This window comes from Eretmochelys imbricata, chromosome 12 (assembly GCF_965152235.1).
Source record: "Eretmochelys imbricata isolate rEreImb1 chromosome 12, rEreImb1.hap1, whole genome shotgun sequence".
NCBI classification, from domain to species: Eukaryota; Metazoa; Chordata; order Testudines; family Cheloniidae; genus Eretmochelys; species Eretmochelys imbricata.
The window spans coordinates 6,889,149-6,913,321 of record NC_135583.1 but is presented as its reverse complement, the minus strand read 5'-3'; the positions used below and the strand labels follow the sequence as shown (position 1 = coordinate 6,913,321).

Here is a 24,173-nt window from a genome sequence, read left to right as displayed (position 1 = left end):
CCTGCCGGGCCGCGACGAGAACTTCTGGGGGCCGCTTATCCCGGGCACCGAGGGGCGGGGGTGGGCTGATGCCCCCGGGCAGGCTGGGGGCTGGGGCAGTGCTGCCCCACATGGACGGGGCAGGGGACATTCTGGGGAGGTCTTGGCCGCGACAAAGACCCCCTGACCCTGACTGCAGGGGCCCAGAGGGGGGTGCGGTGATCCGAGCCCCAGGCCATCGGTCTGAGACGGCCCCTCCCCGCACCCCCTGTAAACGGGGCGCCGGAGGCTGGCCCCCGCTGTCCCGTAAAGCTCGCAGGTCACTCATGATCCTCCCCACGCCGGTGCCCGCTCGCTGCTGCACGCGTCCGGCTGCGGGGTCAGCCCGGATTCCTTGCTCCCGGCACCAGTGCGGGGCTCCCGGGAGGGGAGGGGAGGGGAGGGGGGGGATGGTGCCACGGGCGAGCTGCCCTCGGGGTACCCGGGAAAGAGCCTCCATCCCGGGAGCTGCTCGTGCGCAGCACCCCGCCCCGGGCGCATCAGACAGCAGCAGCCCGGGGTGAGCGGGCGGACGAGACCAGGGTGGGGGGGATGGAAGTTAATTCCTTCGCTCGCTGAACAAGGCGGCAGAGAGGACCCGGTTCCTGCTCCCAGCCCCGTGACGGCTTCCGCGCCCAGCCCCAAGCCTCTTGCCCCCCGCATGCTCCGCTGGGTCAGGGGAAAGCCCGGGTCCACCCACCGGGGATGCAGAGTCCTTCTCTGCACGCTGCGGCCTGAGAGCCGCCCCTCCGCTGCCCCTAGGAAGCGCAGCCCCGGTCCTCCAGCCACCCCGCCGGCTCCCTGGCCCCTCCAGCCTCTCGCCAGCTCGGGCCCCCCCGCTGGCTTCTCGCCCCCTCTGTGGACTCGCTCCGGCTTCCTGCTCCACCTCCCCCGCTCCACGCGAGAGCCTCCCCCCGGCGGCCGGGCGCCCCCGCTGCGGCCTCCCTCCGGCCCCGGGAGGGGTTCGCTCGCCCCAGCCAGGCGGGGCCGCGGGAACGGCGCGGCCGGGGCCCCGAGCGCCGGGGGACGCGACACGCTGCCGCACGGAGGCGCCGCGGCGGGGCGGGCGGGAGGGAGGCGGCGGCGATCCGGCCCCCATGAGCGGGGCGGCGCTGGTGGGCTACAGCAGCAGCAGCGGCGGCTCGGAGGATGAGTCCGGCGGCTCCCCGCGAGCTGCGGCGGGGCGAGAGGAGGGGGCGGGGGGCGGCTCGGCGCGGGGGGCGGCGACCCACGGAGCCGGCCCCGCCCAGACCAGGTGGGTTTGGGGCCGGGGGGCCGCCTGGCGGAGGGGGGCCCCGGGACGTGCCGGCCGCAGCTGCTCGCGTCCCCCCCGCCCCGCTCGGCCTGTTGCTTCGCACGGAAGTTTGGAGTGGGAGGAAAAGAGGGATCGGATGGGGCTCGGCCCTGGCCTGGCCCGCTGCGTCCTCTGGGCCCGACACAACTCTGCCCGTGGCCCTCAGCCCAGACCTCCTGGTGTTACTCCTGGAGCCCCCGCTCAGGCTTGTCTACACGGGGTCATAGCCCGAAAGAGCTGATGCTTAATAGCCCAGTCCAGGGCCCCTGAAATCAGGAAGTGCTGCAGGTCTGGACAGAGCACTGGCAGATCTAGGGGCTTGTCTACATGGGGAACTATTGTGAAATAAACTAGAGTTTGAATTTTAAAGTGCAATAGCTATTATCTCCCCCTGCGGACACAATTATTCTGCACTAAGAGCACCTTTGGCCCGTTTAGTTTAACCCACTTTGGAAGATCTGCTCGCTCCCCTCAGTCCTGGCCTGCAGTACCTCCTAATCTAGGCCTGGACTCCCCCTTAACACAAACACACCCTCACCCAGACCTGTAATGAATGCCCTTTGCTATTTTATTGCTGGATCTCTGCTCGGTGGCCTGCTCTGGTTGTGCTGAATTGTGTAGTGGCTTTTCACTGTCAGTGAGTCGGTTTGACAGGCCAATGTTCAGGGCAGCAGAGTGTTCAGGGACTGCAAGATGTAGGCCTGATCGCAGGGCCGGGAGTTGTCACTTTCCAGTTTGTCAGTGGCAGCCAAAGCTTGGTCGCTGGTGCGTGGTGTTGCATTTGATAACTGAAGTGTTCTCCCGAATGTAAGTGTTTGAAATACAGCGTCATGAAAGTGTCTTCGGGAAAAGCGTGAGTGCAAAGTCCGTTTGGGGAGGAAATAAGAATTGACTGGGGGGTATATTGCCTCTTCCCTTCCCTTTTCCAGGCCTGCAACTGGGCTGTCTGGGATTATCTGTCCTCTGCAAAACCACAAATAATATTGGCAATGGGTAGAGCAGGAGGTGACCTATTGGGCTTCTGAATGCAGTTGGGCTTTAGGTTTCATAAGGGGAGGATGGGAAGAGGGTTAAAACTGGTAGCACTGATTGCACAGGAACTGGTCAGCCACAGGAACCTAGGGCTAACAGATGGAGGCCCTTGCGTTGAGAGGGGGAACCCTTCCTGGCTCCAGAACTGTATAGAAGCTCTCCTTGCTGGCTGACTTTGGAGGAGTCTAGAACACGTCTGTGCAAATGAGGAAGGATAAGCCGTTGTCCATGGCACAACTAGCCGAGGACACTTGCCTCTCTCTGGGAGTGGGCCATGCATGTTAATTTCCTCTTCTCCTCTCTCCTCCCCCCAACTCTCCTGCAGCATGCCGATTCCTCGCCTCCCTCTGCCGGACAGTGTCTTAAACATGTTCAGAGACCAGGAAGAGGAGGTCACGGATGACAGCTCCAAGCACGGTGGACGAGTGCGCAACTTCCCCCATGAGCGGGGCAACTGGGCGACTTATGTCTACCTGCCCTGTAGGTAACTTCAGCCCTGTCCCCTCTGTTTCCCGGTATGGGGACAGTGAATGCTGGAGCAGGGGAAGAAGTGGGAGTGCTGGGGAGAGGAGCACTCTGTTCCAGTGTGGGGCTGGTGTTGGCAGGAACAGATGAGGGACAGAGACCTTTGGGAGCATAGGCACCGACTTCATGGGTGCTCCAGGGCTGGAGCACTTACTGGGAAAAATTAGTGGGTGCTCTGCACACACCGGCAGCCAAGCTCCACGCCCCACCCTGCCCCACCTCACCTCACCTCCGCCTCCTCCCCTGAGCACGCCACGTCACCGCTCCTCTGCCTACCTCCTAGCGCTTGCCGCCGCCAAACAGCTGTAGCAAGCTCTGGGAGGGAGGGGAAGGAGCGGGAACGTGGCGCGCTCGGAGAGGAGGTGGGGCCAGGGCGGGCATTTGGGGAAGGAGTCGGAATAGAGGCAGGGAGGGGGCGGAGTTGGGGCAGGGACTTTGGGGAAGGGGTTGGAATGGGGGGGGAGGGGGTGGGGCAAAGGTGGAGTCAGGGTGGGGGCAGAGGGGGGGTCAAGCACGCACCGGTGGCAGTAAAAGAGGGCACCTATGCCTGGCAGTGGAGTCCTCCATGTGGAATAAGCAGGAAGAACTCGAAATGCTAGGAAATAAACACAACTATGACCTAGTTGGCATCACAGAGACTTGGTGGGATAATACGCATGACTGGAATATTGGTATAGAAGGATACAGCTTGCTCAGGAAGGACAGGCAGGGGAAAAAGGGAGGAGGTGTTGCATTATGTATTAAAAATGTACACACTTGGACTGAGGTTGAGATAGAAATAAGACACAGACTTGTTGAAAGTCTCTGGGTAAGGATAAAAGGGGTAAAAAACAAGGGTGATGTCATGGTAGGGGTCTACTACAGACCACCTCACCAGAAAGAAGAGATGGGTGAGGCTTTTTTTAAACAACTCACAAAATCATCCAAATCACAGAACGTGGTGGTGATGGGGGGCTTCAACTACTCAGACATCTGTTAGGAAAATAACCCAGCAGGGCACAGATTATCCAACAAGTTCTTGGAACGTATTGGAGACAATTTTTTATTTCAGAAGGTGGAGACAGCTACTGGGGGGAGGCTGTTCTAGATTTGATTTTGACAAATAGGGAGGAACTGGTTGAGAATTTGAAAGTGGAAGGCAGCTTGTGTGAAAGTGATCATGAAATGGTAGAGTTCCTGATTCTAAGGAATGGTAGGAGGGAAAACAACACAATAAAGACAATGGATTTCAAGAAGGCAGACTTTAGCAAACTCAGGGAATTGGTAGGTAAGATCCTCTGGGAAGCAAGTCTAAGGAGAAAAACAACTGAAGACACTTGGCAGTTTTTCAAAGAGACATTATTAAGGGCACAAGAGCAAACTATCCCACTACATAGGAAAGACGGGAAGTCTGGCCAGAGACCTCCCTGGCTTAACCAGGAGATCGTCAATGATCTAAAACTCAAAAAAGAGCCCTACAAAAAGTGGAAACTCGGTCAAATTACAAAGGATGAATATAAACAAATAACACAAGTATGTAGGGACAAAATTAGAAAATGCAAGGCACAAAACGAGATCAAACTAGCTAGGGACATAAAAAGAAACAAGAAAACATTCTGCAAATACATTAGAAGCAAGAGGAAGACCAAGGACAGAGTAGGGCCGTTACTCAATGAGGGGGGAAAGACAATAATAGAAAATGTTGAAATGGCAGAGGTGGTTACTGACTTCTTTGTTTCGATTTTCACCAAGAAGGTTGGTGGCGATTGGACGTCTAACATAGTGAATGCCAGTGAAAATGAGGTAGGATCAGAGTCTAAAATAAGGAAAGAACAAGTCAAAAATTACTTAGACAAGTTAGATGTCTTCAAATCACCAGGCCCTGATGAAATGCATCCTAGAGTACCCAAGGAGCTGACTGAGGAGATATCTGAACCATTAGCAATTATCTTTGCAAAGTCATGGAAGACAGAAGACATTCCAGAAGACTGGAAAAGGTCAAATATAGTGCCCACCTATAAAAAAGGAAATAAGGACAACCCAGGGAATTACAGACCAGTCAGCTTAACTTCTGTACCTGGAAAGATAATGGAGCAAATAATTAATTAAGCAATCAATTTGAAAACACCTAGAAGATAATAAGGTGATAAATAACAGTCAGCATGGATTTGTCAAGAACAAATCATGTCAATCCACCCTGATAGCTTTCTTTGATGGGGGGAAGCAATAGATGTGGTATATCTTGACTTTAGTAAGGCTTCTGATACTGTCTCCCATGACCTTCTCATAAACAAACTAGGGAAATACAACCTAGCCGGAGCTATGGGGGAGGGTCAGGCTCTAATCCCGCTACTCTTTTCCCTGGCAGGTGAAATCCAGGAGGAATTGCTGGAGCTGCGGGAGCTCCTCGTTTCCCACGCCCGCAGGTACACGGTGTCGCTCACTGCCATGGAGGAATTCCACGTCAGCCTCTCCCAGAGCGTGGTGCTGCGGTACCACTGGATAAACCCCTTGGTCCAGTCCCTCAAGGAACACGTAGCCTCCTTCTACAGGTAGGAGCAGCAGAACCCTGGAGGCACACTCCCCGTGCGTCCCTCTCTCCTCGAGTCACTCCAGCCATTCCTAACCTCTCAGCCTGCTCTGACTCTGGGACTCCTAGCGATTCCCCCTGACGGGCTGTGGATCCCGGTTAATCCAGTGTCTGCTCTCGAGACCCCTGCGCAGGGGGCTAGATCCTGCCCCATTGAAATCAACGGGAGTTTTTGCTTGGACTTGAATGGGTGCAGAATCTGGCACCAGATTAGTCTGGCGAGCAGGCCAGTGGCCCAGGGGGCTCTGGGGTGAGGAGCAGTGACAGGGTTGCATTGTCTTGTAAATTTCTTACCAAAGGTCTCTCCTGAGTTCAGTGCTTACAGCTGGCTTGGAGACCCCCCGGACACAGCCTCATGCTGTTTTGATGGCTAGGCTTGAGAAGTGCACAGCAGAGTGGAACCGAAGCGGGGGTAATGCCTGATCCAACCCCCAGGAAGCTTCAGTTTGGATGGATTCACCCTTGCTAGAAACAGGCCTTTGCCCATGCGCTTGGCCAGCAAGAGGGAAGCCCGGCTGCAGCAGCTTAATGGCGGGGCACTTTGCATCTCCTCCTTTGTTTCTTTCCCTAGTTGAATTGCTGCTTTCCCCTATTTCAGGTTTTTCTGTACGGCCAGCCAGGTTAAGGTGTATACCAACCAGCGCAAAACCAGGTGCGTGAGTAGCAGAGCACGCTGTCCTTTTCGAGAGCACTGGGGAGTAGGGGAAAGCTGGCACTAGGAGGGGTGGATGGGGCGTGGTTCATGCTGTGTGCAGACCCCTTGATCAGCGCTAAGCAGCTTGGTAGCTGTGTGGGATCCTATCCATTTGTCCCAAAACCCTGCTGCTGTCGGTTTTCATAGCCGTCCTCCCAGTTCCCCCCATCACTTCCAGGCTGGCAGCCCAAAATATATTGATAAATACAGTTATCTGACTGGATCGGTTCATGGCAGCTCATTGAGCTGGTACCTTTGCCTGGTGGTTTCACCTTGCACAGCAGAACCGCAGCTCTCATTCAAAAAAACAATGCAAGTCTCTAGCCCTTTCAGCTGCAAAGGTGACTTCAGTGCAACCAGTCCAGTGACATCTGCCTGAGTCTGCAGACAGCCTGAAACAATAGCCCTGACAGAAGAAAGAGCTGTCCCAGTCATCTCAGTTGTGTGTTAACTCTGAAGCCTAACTACGGTGATTTAAAATGTTGAGATTGTTAACTGTTTCATTGCTGAACAAAACACATGAAAAAGGAGGACCATCAAACTAGGAAAAATTGCTGACTCCACTGTGAGTGCTGGCTTGTGTTGGTGTCATGAACGGGTGGATCTTGGATAGCCGGTGGAGTTTAGGAGAGCTCCGCTACTTTTTTCCCCTCAGTCTGACATATGACCCCAGGAAAGGATGGGGACTTGGTTGCCCTTAGCAACCTGCCCAAATTCATAGGGGACTCCAAGGTAGGGTAGTAACACGGCTCTTCCAGTGCGACAAAAGTTTGCTCGGAGGATCTTCCTGCACTCCATCTTTCTCCCTGTCGGTGCTCAGGACCTTTGTGGGCTTGGAGGTCTCGTGTGGGCATTCTCAGTTGCTGGAGCTGGTCTCGGAGGTGGATAAAGTTATGGAGGAGTTTGATCTCCCAACGTTCTACAAGGTAATGGTTTGTCTCTTGTCTTCTCCCTCTTCTCTGCCAGTCCAAAACCTCAAAGGGAGGCCAGAGCTCTTAGCTGCCTCCCTGGCTTTAATATGGAGGCGGTGGGAACAAGGTCATAAGGGGCTTGAACTTCAGATGCAGCAAATAAAAGGGAGTGGGAAAACATATCACAGCGTGAACTCGCCTCCTGCTTCTGTCCTCTCTCCACTTCTGCCCCTTCCAAGGGGGATCCTGGTTTGTCTGCTCCCATGTCACTCATTTATCCTGCTTTCCCACTGGTGGCCATGCTGGTCATTAATTACTGCCTGCAATAGCACCAAGCGCTCAAGGCTCTGTGCAGGGCATTTCCTGGCAGTCAGTGGCTGACTGGATCAAGGGCCTGAGGTCACTCACTGACAGTAATGCGTGGAGGTCGGTATTGCCAAATGAGAATGGGGCTAGCACAAGCCTTTCACTTCAAGATCACATCCCACCCAGGACTGTAGTGATTTTTATTCATTACCGTCCAATGGCCCTTCTGTGAAATGCGTTTCCCAGGTCTGAGCCCCATTCCCAGGGGACGGGGACATGTCACAGAAACCACCACCAAAACTGGCACCTTGTTGGCAGGAGAATGGCCTAGGGTTGTATGGGCCATGGAGGGTCCTGCCCCGTTCGTCTTTGAGCCACACTGGCAGGTCACTATGCAGGAAGCTGGCGCTGATGCTGCCCGTTCTGTGGACAGTCTCCTGAGCTGCCAATCCAGCATCTTTCTCTGTGCCTAAATTCACTTACAGGGTTTGGGGGTTTTATTAAATAAACTCTGATCTCTATGTCTATGGGCTGAGTTGTGTGCTTGCTTCTGGCTCAGAGGTATCAAACAACTTCTCAGATCTGTATCTGTGTAGGAGGTGTTTTTCCACACATTATGAATACATCTTGCAAAGCTGAGAGACGCTAGGCAGGGAAAGCCAGCCTTTGCTATTGATACCAGAGGTAGGCGGACTGGGAGCCAGGATTCATGGTATCTAATCCCCTCCCTGACACTGACTCGCATTGGGTCGCATTGTAAAGTAGAGATGATGATGCTTACCTATTTCACGGTGGATTGTGGGGCTTCACACATGTAAAGCGCTCTGAGATCCTGGGTGGTGGGACCCAGCAGGGCTGAGTTACACCAGCTCTCTGACTTTGCAGCCACCTTGCCCTGAGCTGCTGTTCCATCGCTCTGTCTGAGCTTCTGTATCTCTCTGTACAGAACCCATCATTCCATATCAGCCTGGCCTGGTGTGTCGGGGACCTGACTGACAAGCTGGAAGGGCAGTGCCTCCAGGAGCTTCAGGTAACGCCCCATGCAGCTGTCTACTGAGATTGGGGGGGGAGGGGGGAAAAAGTAACACACCAGCCAGGTGTTTCCGGAGATGAGGAGGGATTCAGGTAACTTCCCAGCCACATATCTTCAGCTGGGAGCCTTCAGGTGACTGAATTGTAAACCGTAGAGAGATGAGGGAAGAGAACTTTTTAGGTGGGAGTTTGAGTTTGATTCCGCTTCTCTAAGGTGGTTTCCTTATGAGCTGCTTGGGAAGCCTGAAGACCTCCAGCTGCTACCTCTTCATAAGGAGAGCCATGGTCTGTGTGCTGTGAGTGACTGACTTGATCCACGGCAGCCCCCTGAGCTCACACACAGTGACACTTCCCTTATGGGCCCTGGGTATGTTTTCCAGGAGATTGTGGATGGGTTTGAGGACTCCACGTTCCTGCTGCGATTCCAGTGGGATCAGATCCGCTGCAGATCTGGGAACAAGTTCTTCTCCTTCCCTTTGAGGTAGGAGACGGAAAGCCACGCACTCCAGCAGCTCCAACGCCTCCGCTAACTGTTGGACAGTTTGGAGTTTCACATGCATGCCGAGTTGCTGTTCTCAGCTCATCAGCCTAGGGAGGTTTGTAGCCTCAAGCCAGGCTGCTTTTGTTTGAAGCCGCTGGCCCTAGATGTGTGTATATGTGAGGCTGTTAGGTTATTGTGCTTTGTAGACTGCCATCAACATAGGCAGTTCTAGGCTACCTGTGGTTGCCAGATGTGCTGATGTTTTAAGCTGTAGTTGCCTTCTAGTGCAGAGGTGAGGGAGGTTGCTAAGGAGGGAGTGTTACACAGCTGGAAATTGCACTGCATTGCTAAGGGGATCTAGAGCATAGTTACTGTCCTGAGCTCTGAGTCCTTAGCTATTAACTGCAAGATCCAGGTGTGCAGAGTTAGGTCCTTCTCTCTGCCTACAGCTGCCTGGGGACAAGTCCCCTTATGAGGCTCCTCCTCCCCGATGCCTTTATTGCCACACTGGAGAAATTGAGCATCAAATCCTCAGTCCTTGCAAGTCCAGGTGGGATTAAATCTGGCAAAGCGGAGGAAAGCCCTTGACTTTAAGGGCTAAGCAGCCTAACTCTAGTTTGGGACTAGTGGAAAGTGTTCAGTTTAAACGGATCCACAGAGAGACTTTGTGGAGGAGAAGAGCAGCAGGGCCCTGATTTTTAAGAGAATTTTAAAAGGCACAGGGCAGGTTTTTATCTTAAATAGGAGGCTTGTCATACTGCCACAGGCCCAAAAGAGGGCAGTGTTGGTTTTCCCAAGTGAACTGGCTAGCAATAAGGGTATTTGGCAGCCCTCTGATCATACCCAAGTTCAGAATTACCTGCTGTTGTTTAGCTTAATTTGGGCAAGCCAAGAACATCGGTCTCCAGGGCGGGGCGCACCTTGCACCAGGACTAACTCCACTTTCAAATGAATCAAGCCAACTGGGTCCTGTAATGACAGCCCTGGACTGTGAACTGAACTTCAGCCCCTGAAGAGATCCTGTGCAGACTTACTTTCCTGCCCTTGACAGGTGCTTTGGCCTCTCAAGCATTCTGGAGAGGGCAGGCAAGTGCTGCCCAGTATCCATCATTCCATAGTTGTCTTCCAGAAGAACCTGAGGCTTTTGTTTCGTTTCAAACCCTGGATTCTAGTTGCCACAAAGTTGTTTTCCTGGTATATTCTGGACCTGTAGGGCCTGATTCTCAGAAGTGCTCCCCTTGACTTCAAAGGAAATTGTGGGTATTGAGTGCTTCTGAGAATCAGCCCCTCCGTGGCCCTTCCCTCCAGTGAGATAGCAGGGGGGTGGTGTCACTGGCCAATGTGGCTTCGAAAGAGACCAATGTCACAGGGGATTCATTGCCATTTAAAATCGTGTTAAGAAGTCCTTTATGTTTATCAGCTTCTTATCTGCAATATTTGCTTTAAAACATTCTTAATGGTTTCCCTGGGTGGGTTTGTAGAGGCCAGGAGATGAAATTCACTGTTTAAAATTTTGTATTAAATATATACATAAATAAAACCTTCTATTTCTGCCTCTGGTCCCTGTGTCTGTGTTTTCATACAGACTGAAGTCTAACTGTTCTAGCAAGTATTCATTTTCTTCGCAGCCGGTAATCTGACTGTCTTGAGAGCTCAGTTCTGTCAAAGGTTACTTCAGTCCATGCAGCCTTGCACTGAGTTAATTCTGTATGGTCCATGGAGTTTAAGGGTAAGATCTTGAGATCAATGGAAATTTTGATTCTAGTGGGGCCAGGATTTCACCCCAAGTGCGCAGTTATACCAGCAGCCTTTAGCAGGAAACACTTCAACTCTCTTTCCTCCCTGAAAAATAATCCAGGTATCAGGATCTACCAGCTGTTCCCAAACAGTGATGTCTTGAGAAATCATGCTCTGTCACTGTTTGTCATTATTAGGAACACTGCCCCACCACTCCCCCCGTACACAATGTAGTAATAATTTTTAAAAGCCTTGGTGAAGTGAGGTCTTTGTTCCACCCTTATGATGGTGTGTTTGTGCGGCCATGCCAGATGGGATGTGGTGGCATCGACCCATGCTCACAGTGTGGCTTTCTGCCCATGCGAATGTGGCTTGCCCAGGGTGCTGCACGATTGCTGTTGTTAACAGGCTCCCCTGAGGAGGGCAGCACCCAACCGTTGTGGGGGAGATACTTTGTACATCTCTGTGGCCTGCCGCTGGAGGATCTCAATGTGCTTTACAAACAACAGTAGTCTAAAACAAACCCCCCTCTCCACTCTCACGGGTGAGTATCCTTAGCCACAATCCTACACATGGGAACTGAGGCTGGATGGAGTCACTTGCCCAGTGTCTCCCAGTGAGTCAGTTGGAGAGCTGGGAATTCTGTCCAAATCATGTCCCCCTCTCCTGAGTTTTAACTTCATGGCCTTTCTCCCCCCTCATCCATTTGGCCCTCTTTGTAACCTGTTAGCCACAGGGGGTAAAATTCTCTGTCTCATTTGCAAAGTGTCTCAGACACTTAGCAGCCCAAGACCCAGTGACTTTCAGGGAGATGACGGCTCGGCAGCCACTTCTGAACAATGTACCCCTATCCGCTTTACTCATGGTTTGTCCCCACTAGCAATGGGTTAATGTTCGGTTGGTAACCATGAAAGCCCCCGGTCAGAGTTCCAAAGCCAGCACATAGTGCCTTCATGTTGCAGTGTAGGCAGGATTCCCTAACTGTGCCTCTGTAAATGGATCGGCCACTCCTCTGTTCTCCCAGCTCCCTGTGTGGTAGGACGTCCCAGAGGTGTCTTACTAGTGCCTGTCTGTGCAGGTCTCCCCCAGTGAGGCGCTATGGGATGGCTGGCCAGGCTTCCCAGGATTTACCGATACGAACCTGGTGAGGCGGCAGGGTGCTTGGCCCGGAGGCGCGGCACACAGTTATCACAAGGTCACTGGGTGAACAAAGCTGCTGTTGTCCATGCTGAACTCCGGGGTGTTCATTGTCACCCGGTCAGCAGAGGGCTGCAAAGGCCCAGTTGCGCTTGCAGTGTAGACGGGGCCTGAGGCGTGACAACGATGGGCTCCTCAGTTGCTGGAGGCCATGAGGGGAGTTGTATTGTGAGGTGAATGGGGAGAGCTTGCAGGGTGGGACAGCTAAGAGACCCCTGTAGGGTGAGGAGAGGCTGGCTTGGTAGTGATCAGGATCTCAGCAAGGCCCTGTCTTGCTCAGTGTGCAGGCTGGTAGCCTGTGAAATGCTGGAGGTCAGACTAGATGATCTCTGGTCCCCTCTGGCCTTCAGCTCCACGACCTTGTTCGCAGGAAGCCCTTGACACCTCACAGGAGCAGGCGGCAAAATCGGGGTTGGCTTCCCTTGCCACCATCAGTGCAAGTGCTCCTCTGCTTGCACAGCCCTTCCTAGCCCGGCAGGGCTGGGGCGCGTCCCCTCCCATCTTATCCTTGGCAAACAATGCTTTCTTTCTCTGCTGGCCACTCCTGGACTCATCTAAGGGAGGGAGAACGAACCTGGCTCCCTGACTTGCTTCCTTGTCTGTGCACTAGCCTCATTGCTGCTGTCTGCTCCAGCTGGAGAAGCAGAGCTGTTTATTGCAAGTGCTGGAGCCAGCAGTGGGAAGACACCACTCCCTGTCTGATTGCTCCGCTCTTCGTGGACACGCGCTGGGCCGGGCAGGGCAGGGCAGGGCAGAGCTGCCTCACAGCCCAGGGTTCTTGCAGGTGAGACAGAAGCATGTCTGGATCTCCGTCACACAGAGTAAATAGAGTGATGTCCATGAAGGCAAGGGAGATGCTCTGGATTTACGCTAGGGTGACGAAGCAAAGTCCAGCCCTGCCACTGGAGTGGCTTGCTCCAGTCGCTTGGAGCTGGGTCCTCCAAAGACACCCAGTGGTTACAACATCACCCAAGCACTGAGAGCTTTCAGGTCAAGGACTGGAGCATCATCACCTCTTGAACGAGGCAGCACTCATCCCTGGGATGCTCCAGGGCAGTTATGCTAGGGATGTAATTGGCCCAACAAGGGCAATAACTGGAAGTGAATTGCCTTGTGCATCTGTAGGGTCACACGCTGAAATAAACCCGCTGGGAGATGGCTCAGCAGGACATCAGCGGTACGTGCGACAAAGGGGACGGCTGTGTTGCGAGGCACGTTCTGCGCCTCATACAGCCTTGGCTGGGGAACTTCCTGCAGAACTGGGCTCCAGCGTCTCAGCTTTCATTTTATTAAAAGCTCCATTTCCAGCCCTAATGGTTGAGAAGAAAACCTTCCAACTGTGACTCAGGTGTGAGTGAGGCAGTGATGCCTGTCAATTTGCAGAGACCCTGAGCCAATAGCCCAGGGAGGTTTGAGCTACTCCCATTTGTCTCACTGGGGTGTTGACTCTGGAACGTATTAATGACTCTTTACGTGTTGACTATTTCCCTGCCAAACTTTTTAGCAGAAATGGCCCACGCAACAGTACCAAATCCCCCCACCCACCCACACTCACACACACACATTGTATCAGGCTCTCTTTCCCTGTGACAGCTCCTACACTCCAGGTCTGTATGGTCAATACAGAGATCTACAGCCTGTTCAAACTGGAATTGTGGGGGCAAGATACATTAAGTGGACTCCAATTTCAAACTCCAAACCAGAACTGTTGCTAGAGGAACTGTGTTATTCAGGCTTGTATTTAATTCAATAAATCCCATTTTAAATATATATTAAAAAAATCATTTTTATTTTGTCTGAATCTGCCCCAGAATTTCCAGGCCAGAGAAATGCAAGGGGTCTGTGCACTAAATTTAGGTCAAGCTCAAGCTTGCTGCAGGGGTTCTACCTTGGATTTAATTCATTATCGGTTGTAAAATGCTTTGAGATCCTCTGAGAAAAGACACTAGAGACATGTACATTAAAGTGAAATAAACCTTAACTTTACCATTATAACCAGAGAGGCAAGCAGAGCATCAACTGCTACCTTGTTCCCTGCCAACAGAAGACCGTATCCCAAGCAGAGTTTCCGAGAACCAGAAAAGGGAAAACAAGCCAGTACTTTGTTGTTGGTAATCTATTTACATGGAAGGTGCCCAGATACAACAGTGATGGACAGCAAGGCAAAAATCCTGAGAGAGAGAAAGAAAAATGTGCAAGGTTTAGTTCTGCACACATGGCTTCCCCCTTGTGCGGGACACACCAGAGGTTTTTGCCAGCATGGAGGACAAAGTCCAGGCATTTAAAAAACAAAGCAGAGGTTATACAAACAAAGAAACAGTCTCTACAGCCAGAAAGCCCCTTTCCCACCTCTCCACCCTCCCACGCATACATGGGGATAACTTTGTACCCACCTCAGTGGAATTTTAACATTTTCAAGAGCGTTCACCTTAGAGAGGACACCAAAGTTGGCACGTCGTAGCCTACGCTGTTCGATGTACATGACAAGAGCTTGCAACGGAAAAGCCTCCTCCACAACTGTTGAGTCACGACCACTGCACCATAGTACCTAGGCAATAGCACCTGTATTGTTCCGCAGACACCTGGCAGCCATTTTCAAAAGTGACCACTGATTTCGGAAGGCCTCAATTTTTCGCTGCCCAACTGGAGATACTTTCAGAGGTGCTGAGCACTGGCAGGTCCCACTGACTTCAACTGGCATTTTGGGTGCTCAGCACCGCTGAAAATCAGGCCCAAGTTAGCCCCAAATATTTGAGACCCCCAGAATCAGTGGCCACTTTTGATCGTTTCAGCCAGCGTTTATGGTCTCATTGGTTCCTTTTCATGTGTTACCCAGGATCTTAGCAGTCTACTCAATCCTTTATGCTCACAGCTATAGTTATGCCACTATAACCTCGTAGTGTAGCTGTGGACTGCGGTGAAGGAAGGAGCTTTTCCTTCACTCTAGGAACTCCACCTCCTTGAGCGATGGTAACTAGGTCAAAGGAAGCCGTTTTCTGGGGAGGGGGGGTGGATTAAGTCGGCATAGCTCTGGGGTGCTGGAACAATGTGTATAGTGGGGGTGCTGAGAACCATTGAACCCAACTGTACAACCTGGATATAATGGAAACCCTTTCAAGCCAGGGGCTGTGGCAGCAACCCTAGGTCCAGCACCTTTTGGCATAACTGTGTCGTCCTCGGTTTTGAGTGTAGACCGGCTCCTGTCCAGTATCTCCGAAGCCTAACTGTGCCTGTGTGTTTGCACGAAGCTTTGGCTGTGTACATATGTGTGAAGCTCTGTACAAAATTTGTAGCTGTGTGTGTGAGAGTGACTAGTGGTCTGAGGCAGTGTGGTTGTGTGTGGACTGGAGCTGCTACTGATAAGGACAATCAGGAATCTCTCTGCAGTCAGAATGAATGAAATTCCAAGCTCATTCTTCCAACCTAGCTCTGGGTGGTGGTATTTCTATTTCATTTTCATACCGTGGTGAGAGGGATCCACATAAGAATATGGATAGTGTAAGTGCTGGCCAATAAATCCTCATTGAATTGAACTGACTGTGTGTCTGGAGGGGATGCTAATGTGTATTCATGGGTCTGCACATGAGCTGGGGGTCTGGGTGTAGGCACATGATAGGGAGAGTGTGTATGATTATGGCTCTGTGTCTGTGAGTCTGGCTGTGTGTCACTAGGGTCTGTGGGTGCCTGTGTGTGTGTGTTGCTGGGACTGTGTCTCTTTGTGCATGTTGGGGTCTCATGGTGTGTGTGTGGGGGGGGTAGGGATATGGGGGAGTCTGAGATTGCCTCTCTGTGTGTGTAGGGGTGTGTCAGTGTGTAGTGATCTGAGGGTGCGTGTACTTGTGTATGTAGAGGTGTGGGTGCCTCTGTGTGTGTGTGTGTGTGTGTGTGTAGGGGGTCTAGAGTGTGCCTGTATGTGTGTGTAGGGAGCGGGGGGATCTGAGGGGGGGTGTGTGTAGGGGTGTGTCTGTGGGGGGGAAGTGAAGGGATCTGAGGGTGCCTGTTTGTTTAGGGGTGTGTCTGTGTGTGAGGGTGTGTTTGTGTGTGCATGGGTGTGTCTGTGTTTAGGGAGCCAGGGATCTGAGGGGTGTGTGTGTGTAGGGGTGTATCTGTGGGAAGGGGTGTGTGTGTAGGGGTGCATTTGTGTGGGAAGAGGTGTGTGTGTAGGGGTCTGAGGTGTGTGTGTGTAGGGGGGAGTCTGTGCGGGAGGGGTGTGTGTAGGGGTGTGTCTGTGCGGGATGGGTGTGCGTGTAGGGGTGTGTCTGTGCAGGATGGGTGTGCGTGTAGGGATGTGTCTGTGCGGGAGGGTGTGTGTGTAGGGGTGTGTCTGTGCGGGAGGGTGTGTGTGTAGGGGTGTGTCTGTGCGGGAGGGGGTGTGTGTAGGGGTCTGAGAGGTGTGTAGGGGTCTGTCTCTGCAGGGGGTGTGTGTGTAGGGGTGTGTTTGTGCGGGTGGGGGATAGGGTTCTGAGGGATGTGTGGAGGGGTGTGTCTGTGAGGGGTGGGTGTGTGTAAGGGGGTGTCTCTGCAGGATGGGGGTATGGGGGGTGTTGGGGGTGTCTCTGCGGGAGGGGGCGGACGGGGGGTGACCGTGGCTCTCCGCGGGGTGGGGGCTGCCCAGGGCTCGCGGGAGGGGGGCTGGCTGGGGGGGGGCAGCCCGCCCGCTCCCGGCTGCCCCTTTAAGGGCCCGCCCAGCCCCCGCAGGGCGGACAGAGGCGGGGCTCGTCCCGCTCCCCGGCAGCTCGTTCCGCACACCCAGCCAAGGCCGCCGCGAGGAGCGAGCTGCGCCAGGCGCTGCACCCCGGGGCGCCTCGGCGAGCCCGGCGAGCCCCGGGAGCCCAGCAGGGCGGAGCCCGGCCCCATGGAGCGGGCGCGGGGGGCGTGAGCGCAGCAGACAAAGGCGGCGGGCGGGCGGCGGCCCCCGGGCAACTTTCCTGCGGGCCCGGCGCGAGCCATGGGCGCCCGGCGAGCCCCGGCGGCAGGCTCGGAAGGCAGCGGGGCCCCGGGAGCCTAGCGCGGGGTGGAGCGAGCCCCGCGGGCTGCAGGGTCCCTGCGGCGTCTCGGGCTCCCCCGCCGGCTCAGTGGCGGCCGGGGGCTCGGCAGAAGCGTCGGGGGCGGCCCAGCCCCGAGCCGGGGCCGGGAGAGGCTGACCTTGGCCCCCCGCGGGGCGCAGGACAAGCGGCAGCGCCATGGGCGGGAGGGCTCGTCTGCAGCCCGCCAGCCCCACCGGCCTGCGGGGCTGGACTCTGCACCCGACGGGCTGTGGCGAGATGCTCGGCTGGAGCCTGCTGCTGCTGCTGCTGGCTTCCGTGGGGCGCAGCGAGGCGGCGGAGGATGGAGCAGTCAGCGCGGAGGTAGGGGCCCGTGGGTCTCGCTTGCCTGGGTGAGCGTGGGGGCCTGCCGGGGGGCAGCCCAGCCGTGCCCAGCCAAGGACCTCCCCGGCCTCGGGCCGGGCTGGGGGAGCCGCCCTGGGTTTGCCAGGCTGCGCACTTGAGGCTCGAGGGGAGCTCGCCGTGGCCTCGTGGCTTGGCTTTGCCTCTTCCCTGATCGATGGCTAGAAATTGTTCACCAGCGAAAACAGCCCAGCAGCTGCCCAGCCTCGCCTCTCCATGCGAGTGCTAGGGGGGCCGGGGGGGGCCTCGTGAGACCTGCTCTTTGGGCACCCAGCCTGAGTAGGATCTTCCCTTGCTTCGCCTGGAACCGTGCTTTAATAAAGGCACGCTTGTCTCCCCGGGCTCGGGGTGATTTGCCTGCACTTCTGCTTCGAACCTGCCTGTTGCTTTCACTCTGCCCACTGACTAAAAAATCCCTCTGCAACCCGTGAGGGTGTGAGAGCACGGCTCCGCTTTCCAGCACCCCATGGCGGTCGGGGCAGGGGGGCAAACTGGCCCTGCTCCCTTGAGGAGCTGCCGCGGAGCCCTGTCACTGAGTACTGGGCCAACACCAGGCCTGAAGTGGTCAATGGGGGCTGCAATGCCAGAGACTGAGGAGCGGGGGTAGACTTGTGAAAAGTGCCTGTGGCTTTGAATGAAGAAGCGGGCAGGTCCCCGAGCTTGACTGGGTCTTGGTTCCATGGGAATTTACACACCCCCGGGCGAATGCACTGCAGTGCACTGCCCCGACATTGTATCTGTCGCAGGCCCCTTCTCGAGCTCTGGGTTGGCTCCGTTACAGGATCCCCTGTGTATCTGTGTGTGTTGGAACAACACACTTGGATCCTATCGTCTCCATTAGAGGAGGTATCCACGCACAGGCACACGGGACGGTATTACGTCTGCGTGATTTTGGCTGGTGGCCCCTTTGGTCAGTCACACTTGCAACAGCCATAAGTTGCTGTGTACAGTCTCTTCCCAGGCTCCTGTCTGGCCCGGTCTCCCTCTTGGGAAAGCCAGAGGCTGCAGCACTGTGCTAGGTCAAGGGCATGTGTAGCTTCCTCTGTGGGGAGCGAGGGGAACGTGCCCTGGGAGTGATCTGATTGGCACAAGAAAAAGCAACCTGCTTCAAGTACAGGTGCAGAGAGACCAGGGCACTGGCTGCTGCCCTGCAGGAGGCTAGAGGTCACATCTTGGTCTCCGCCTCTAGCTCCATTGGCACCTGATCTTGCAAGATGGTGGATGACCCCAGCTTCCGTAGGCGTGGAAGGCACTCAGCACCTTTCAGGACCAGGTCCTTGACTAGTATGGGCTGGGAATGCTACAGAAGCCGTGGGCCATACTCTCCCCACCCCGAAGAGGAAGCTCTTTGTTGCTCATTGGGGACCCCTTCTGGCTGTTAGGAGAGGAGGTGTGGGTGGGGCTCCGGGAGAGGATCTGTGCCATGTGGTGGAGACCAATTATACTATAATAGGCCTTCACGGAAGCCATTTGGCCGTGAACCAGACCCACCTTCCTGGATTTAGTCTCTAGATGGTGTTTGGGTGAAATAGGACATGGCTGTTGATGAAAAGGAAACAAGTCCCCCACCTCCCTTGTGCTAGCTGGCTTTTATCATGGTAGTGTCTTGGCGTAGGCCCAGCACTGGGATAGCAGGGGGTGCTGTGGATGAGGACTGTAGTGCATTGCTGGATCTGTGAAGAGACCACAACTGAACTAGGAAGGGGCTGGCCAGTTGGGATGGAGGTGAAATGATTGAACTTCAGGAGAAGGAGGCAGCTGCCTCTGTTAACGACTGCAGCCCAGTGGTTGTCAGCAGGGCAGTGTTCTGTTTTCTCCATTATCCCCGTGTACATAATACAAGTGAAGGAGGGTTGGCGCAGACAGGATGTGTCGCTCCCTATTTATACTTGTGCAGTCCCTGCCCTCCCTCCCCACAAGCCCCAGGAGAGGTTCTCCCTGCCCAAGGAGCTCCGCTCTCTACCCGCCAGCACTGAAATGACACAGCCTGACAGAGCCAGCGACTGGAAACGAGGCAGGTGCCTCCTGCTGGATGCAGAGAACGTTTTCACTAAGTCGCTCTGATGCGGATGCATTTCCATTCTGGACCCTGTGGCTCAAACAAAGAGACCAGGACAACTGTGGCAGCCAGTGGGTGTCTTGCTGTTGAGTTCAGGGGGAGCCCGATGGGGCTATAGGCTTATGCAGGAGGGAAGTCCGTTCGAGTCTTGTAATGAGTGATGTATGGAGTAACACAGTAGAGTTGAGCGAGATGTTGGCACAGTTCAAGTCGTGGCTGACACATGGGGTCAGCTGTATGCCCCAGCAGTCACAAGGCTAGTAAGGAAATAAGCGAGTGATTTATTTTTAAATTACAACTGACTGGTCCTGTAAGGAGAGTGGGTGGCTCATGCTGGGGTGGGGAATGGAAGGCAGAGCCTTTCACTGCTAGGGGATCTCCTCCCATCCAGCTGCAGGCCAAGGATGGGCGAGGCTGACCGGTGGTTCGGTGGCCTGTGTGACCGAGGTGGTGGTGCCGTCATTCCAGTCCAGTACCTAATGACCAGGGGTCCCCCAGCACATTGGCTCCTTGGTGGCTGTTTCATCTGAGAGGCTGAGGATTGATTGGGCCTGCAAATGGAAATAGCCTGCCCCAAAAGGGTACCCATCCCCCTGCTTTTCAGGCTGGGGTGAATTGCTGGGCTGGGGTGTGGCAGGAGACACTTGCACTGGCTCTGTGGATGCACAGAGGGGGCTTCAACCTGGCACTTTGCTCCCATCACTCAGAAGCAGCGTGGCTGGGGGAGGAAAACCCTCCAATGTCTGTGTAACACCAGGCCACCCCGTCTACTTTAGCGGGAGACTCTGAGCTTGGCAGGGTTGGATAAAGCAGCAGATGACGAGCCCAAGGAAGCAGAGGCCAGGTCCGCGTGAGGCGGCGGGGATTCGCATGGGTGTATATCGCCATTTCCCTTGCGAAGAGCATCTGTCTCGAGGCTGCCCTTGAGCCGTGTGTGGGGAGTGTAATGAGGGTCTGTGCAGGGAGATCACCGCCTCACGAGCTGTGTCTGTCGAGTTTCATCTGGATGCTGCTTTTCCCCCTGCTCCTGCCCGCTGGTCTGGCTGGGGCGCTGGTCTGGCTGAGACTTCTGGGCCGGGGCTCCCCATCCCCTCCCTCGGTTCCTGCCTCCCAGCCGCCAAGCCCTGACCTGATGGTAACAGAGCGGGGCTGGGTAGGGCAGGGAATTCCTACAGGGCTTGGGTTACGGAGCTGGGTTTCACCCTCCGCCCAGCAGGCTCCTCCCACTGAACCCTGCCTGGGCGTGCAGCCCACTCTGGAAATGCAGAGGGCACGAACCTGGCCTTACAGTGGGGACACTAAATGCTTAGGTGTCTGGACAGGATCCAGCGTTAACCGGTGTGTGTATGCGCGTGCACGTTCAGAGGGTTTGGCCAGGAATCGGCCAAATCTCTGCCCATCCTTTGGGCTGAACTCGCTGTGAACCCTGAAGGTTCCAGTTGGACTCGCTTAGCTCCTGTTGCTGGCAGGATCCCAGCTGTCAATATGTCACAGGGAAGGTGTTACTCCAAGTTCTGCTGCCTTGTGGCGCTTGGCAATGTGGCAAGGGTCAAGGGCACAGTGAGCCCATCTCCCCTCCTCAATCCCCGCTGCAGAGACCGTGACTATGTTCCATAGTGTCACAGCAATATCTAGATCCCATGTGCCGCCCACAATGGCTCTGGCACAAAACTCCTGCCATCTGGGAACTTTGGGAGACCCACTGTCAGGCAAGATAGCAACCCACATTTGAGAACACGATTAAATGGTCACCTTGGCTGAACGGAGAGCCTGGCCCGTTCGGTATTCCCAGCAGCTGGGTGCAGTGAGGGCTGATGAATAGGAGATCTGTGGTGGGGTTAGAGGACATTGCAGGATGTGTCTGTCTTTGGAGTTTATAACCAATGATCTTTACTTTGGGGGGCTGGCTTTCTGAAAATGTGTATAAAAATGTCTAATTAGCATGCACAACTGCAGTGATTGCACATGCAAATTAGGTAGTTGCACAAGTACATGGTCATTTGCATGCGCCATCATCGCGACGCTGTGCAATTATGACTCATGCCCCTGTGCTCCAGTGGGCAAATTCATGTAATACTAATGAAAGGAGCATCTCAATTTCCACCCTTTACAACATCTTAAATGAACTATTACAGAAAAAGGAGAAAGCAAGCAACCTGCTAACCTTACATCCACTTCCAGCCAACGAAAGGCAGTTCACAGCACGCAGTGAGCAAGATGTCCAGCAGGGGGCAGCAGACTGTAAAACTTTCATTCCTAGGACTGGCTTGAAAACCAGCTGGAATTTCACTGGGAGTTTACTAGAAACTAAGATTCAATAACGATCACAGGACACAGCGAGCATCAAAAAGGTGGTGTGTTTTGTCAGATGGATTCAGGTGAACTGAAGGTTTCACTCATCTAGCAAGAGGCCGTGGATGCCAGAAAGCTCAGTGGAGACCAGGGGATTGCCTCTGTTGTTGTTTTAGTACAGGACCTAACACAGGAGGGTCTTGAGCCATGCCTGGGGCTCCTTGGTTCTGCTACAACGTAAACTAATAATAAAGAGCTGCCTGATCATCAGGCCAGGACCCCTGCTTGGAAACGTTTACTGGGCTTGCAAGTATTTGCACTAACCTCTAGAGTGCTTCTAGCCCTTGCACATAGTAAAATGTTGGACGTTAGCGTGTGGGTGTGCTTACAAGGGGGGGTTTGTAATAGTTTTCTTTCTATGAAATGTTCATGGCTCAATCGTTTCAGAGAACTGAAAGGCAAGGATGGCACTCTAGGGGTGAAGGTGGGGGAGTGGGGGTCAAGCATTGTGAGCTGTAATCCCAGCTTTGCTAGTAACTTGCTGGGTGACCTTGGGCAAGTCCCTTTGCTTCTCTGGGTCTCCCTTTCCCCATCTGTCCTATCTACGATCGAGTGTAAGCTCCTCAGGCCAGAGGCTGTCTCACGATGGGTATGTACGGCACCTGCTGCAATCGGGCAGCTAAAGACTGGGGTAATAATAATACATATCCTTCCACGGGGTTGTCATCACCTTGCGGGGTTCCTGGGATGTTGTTCCCATGCTTGGGAAGTTCCTGCTTCTACACTGAAGCAGTGGTGAAAATATCCCATGTAGGGCAAAAAAGATAAACCAAGTCTGATCTCTTCTCCCCTTGGTATTTCAGTATCTCCTAGGGAAGGCTTTACCGTCCACGCTCCTGCTGGGAAAAAACCCTCCTCCTGGTTGAGTTTAAATGTTCATATGTATGCAAAAGCTACTCTCCCCATCCCCATGTGTATGGCAGGCAGGGTTATCTAGTGGTTACAGCAGCATATGAGGCAGCAGGAGGCCTGCCACTGATTTACTATGGGATGTTGCTCAAGCCCTTCTGTGCCTTGCTTTCCGCATCTGTGAAATGGGGATAAACACTCACATTTGTGAAGTGCTTTGAGAACCTCAGGTGACCGATACACATGCAGTGTAAAGTCAGGGGTGCCGTTCAATGTAGTGGATCCATTGCCTGGATTTTGCCCCAGCAGCCAGGTATTAGTAATGAGTCTTTTGATAAGAGGCAGGCAGCCTGAATACAGGAGAATCAAGTCCTACCCCACTGGGCTGACCCAGAGAGGCAGTACCCAACCCGAACTCCCATTGGAGTCAGTGGGGCTCTGTAGGGCACTGCTCCTCTCAGAACCAGACCCCACGTTAACTGGCCTTACAGCAGAGTCCATTTGTACCCCTCCCTACTGTGAGCATTTTCTCATCCAGGAACGTGGGCCCACCCATACCAGCTGAGGGATTGGACCCCCTCTTCCAGTGGAAATCGGTGGGAAATGGGCATCCAGATCCCCAGGGGCACAGCTCCGCCCTGGGGCCTCCTGACTTCAGTAATCCTTTGTCGTGGAATACACCACCCGCTGCAGGATTGTGCTCCAGAGTAGGAGTGTTTATAGTCTGTTCTGTTTCTAGTCCTCACAATTACAGGGGAAACTTTAAAAATGCAAATGTAAAATAAACCACTGAAGTGCTGTCTGCCTGGGCCTGTAGTCAGCCTGAAACAGGAGCTCTGAGAGGTCGGAACATTTCAATCTGATTGTTAACTCTGGAGCCTAGTGATGGTAATGTCACCATTGGATCTGTTTCACTAGTGATCATTTTAGTAGAAACATCCAGCTGAAGAGCTCACCTCCACAAAGCCAAACTGCCTCATACACCTCCTTGGGCACTCAAAACCCCTGAGGCTAGCCCCCTCAGCATCCCCCTCACATCAATCCAAAAATTTGTAGCACATTCAAAACTGAAATATGGAGATACATTCTATTTATTGTATTTCAATCTCAAAATAAGCAAGGAGCTACTGAAATTGATTCATATAATTCAATTTCATATTTTAATTCATTCATACCCTACAATACTGAATATAAATGAAGCTTCCACAGAATTTCCACCTCACCAGAGTGCCATTGAATCCAGGACCCCGGGCAGAATTTAGCTGTGAAGCACACAGAGTGAAGATCTGTTAAGATCTGCCCAATGGATACTCACTCCTCGGCTCTTTCAGCAGACTCATCAAACAGCTGTACAACCCAGCTCTGAGTGGCTGCAAGAAATGAAATGTGAATGGGGACTCACCTGACTAGTTAGCTTCCCATGGCTGTAGTGGGTCACTCAGGGGCAAGTTAGTACTTACGCTGCTGGACCCTGGGCAGGGTTAGAGTCCTGTTTAAGAAGCTTTGCTTTTGACCTCCAGGTTTCATCTTTTTAGAAGGGTGGCATGAGCCTCCTTGGCAGGGACGCAGGGAGTGTGGGGGAACCCACAGGTGTTTAAAGAAATACCCAAGCCCCAGGTATAAGCACATGCTCCATATCACAAAGGGGTCTTTGTTAAATGAGGCATCCTAGAGCCTGGTGTGACAAGAGGCAGCTGCCATATACCGCAAGAGTCCTAAGGAGGAGTGTA

The 24,173-nt window shown here is 53.9% G+C and overlaps 2 protein-coding genes across 3 annotated transcripts in view; both read left to right on the top strand.

Moving 5' to 3' along the window:
* The first annotated feature begins 1,098 nt into the window (after positions 1-1,098).
* Positions 1,099-10,422, top strand: USB1 (U6 snRNA biogenesis phosphodiesterase 1). Of its 2 annotated transcripts, none has more exons than XM_077831110.1 (7): positions 1,099-1,273; positions 2,670-2,824; positions 5,217-5,400; positions 6,037-6,090; positions 6,953-7,058; positions 8,296-8,379; positions 8,762-10,422. In XM_077831110.1, exons 1-7 carry the CDS (start codon positions 1,116-1,118, stop codon positions 8,864-8,866), a joined length of 846 nt encoding a protein of 281 aa, XP_077687236.1. In that variant the 5' UTR covers positions 1,099-1,115; the 3' UTR covers positions 8,867-10,422. The 2 variants fall into 2 exon arrangements, with proteins under 2 accessions (XP_077687236.1, XP_077687234.1); XM_077831108.1 differs by lacking the exon at positions 1,099-1,273 and adding an exon at positions 1,397-2,119.
* Positions 10,423-16,563: 6,141 nt separating this feature from the next.
* The window catches only part of MMP15 (matrix metallopeptidase 15), a 29,063-nt gene continuing 21,453 nt past the window's right edge, over positions 16,564-24,173 (top strand). The window contains exon 1 of the mRNA XM_077830984.1: positions 16,564-17,144. Coding sequence (XP_077687110.1) covers positions 16,980-17,144 — 165 coding nt within the window. The 5' untranslated portion in view covers positions 16,564-16,979. The remainder of the gene's footprint in view (positions 17,145-24,173) is intronic.

What these genes read in the sequence shown, in the direction of transcription:
- USB1 (XM_077831108.1), top strand. Translation starts at nt 1,866, where the DNA reads ATGCCCTTTGCTATTTTATTGCTGGATCTCTGCTCGGTGGCCTGCTCT. An exon ending in ACCAACCAGCGCAAAACCAG is followed by an intron (nt 6,091 to 6,952) that starts GTGCGTGAGTAG and finishes GTCGGTGCTCAG; the next exon opens with GACCTTTGTGGGCTTGGAGG. An exon ending in AGTGCCTCCAGGAGCTTCAG is followed by an intron (nt 8,380 to 8,761) that starts GTAACGCCCCAT and finishes TATGTTTTCCAG; the next exon opens with GAGATTGTGGATGGGTTTGA.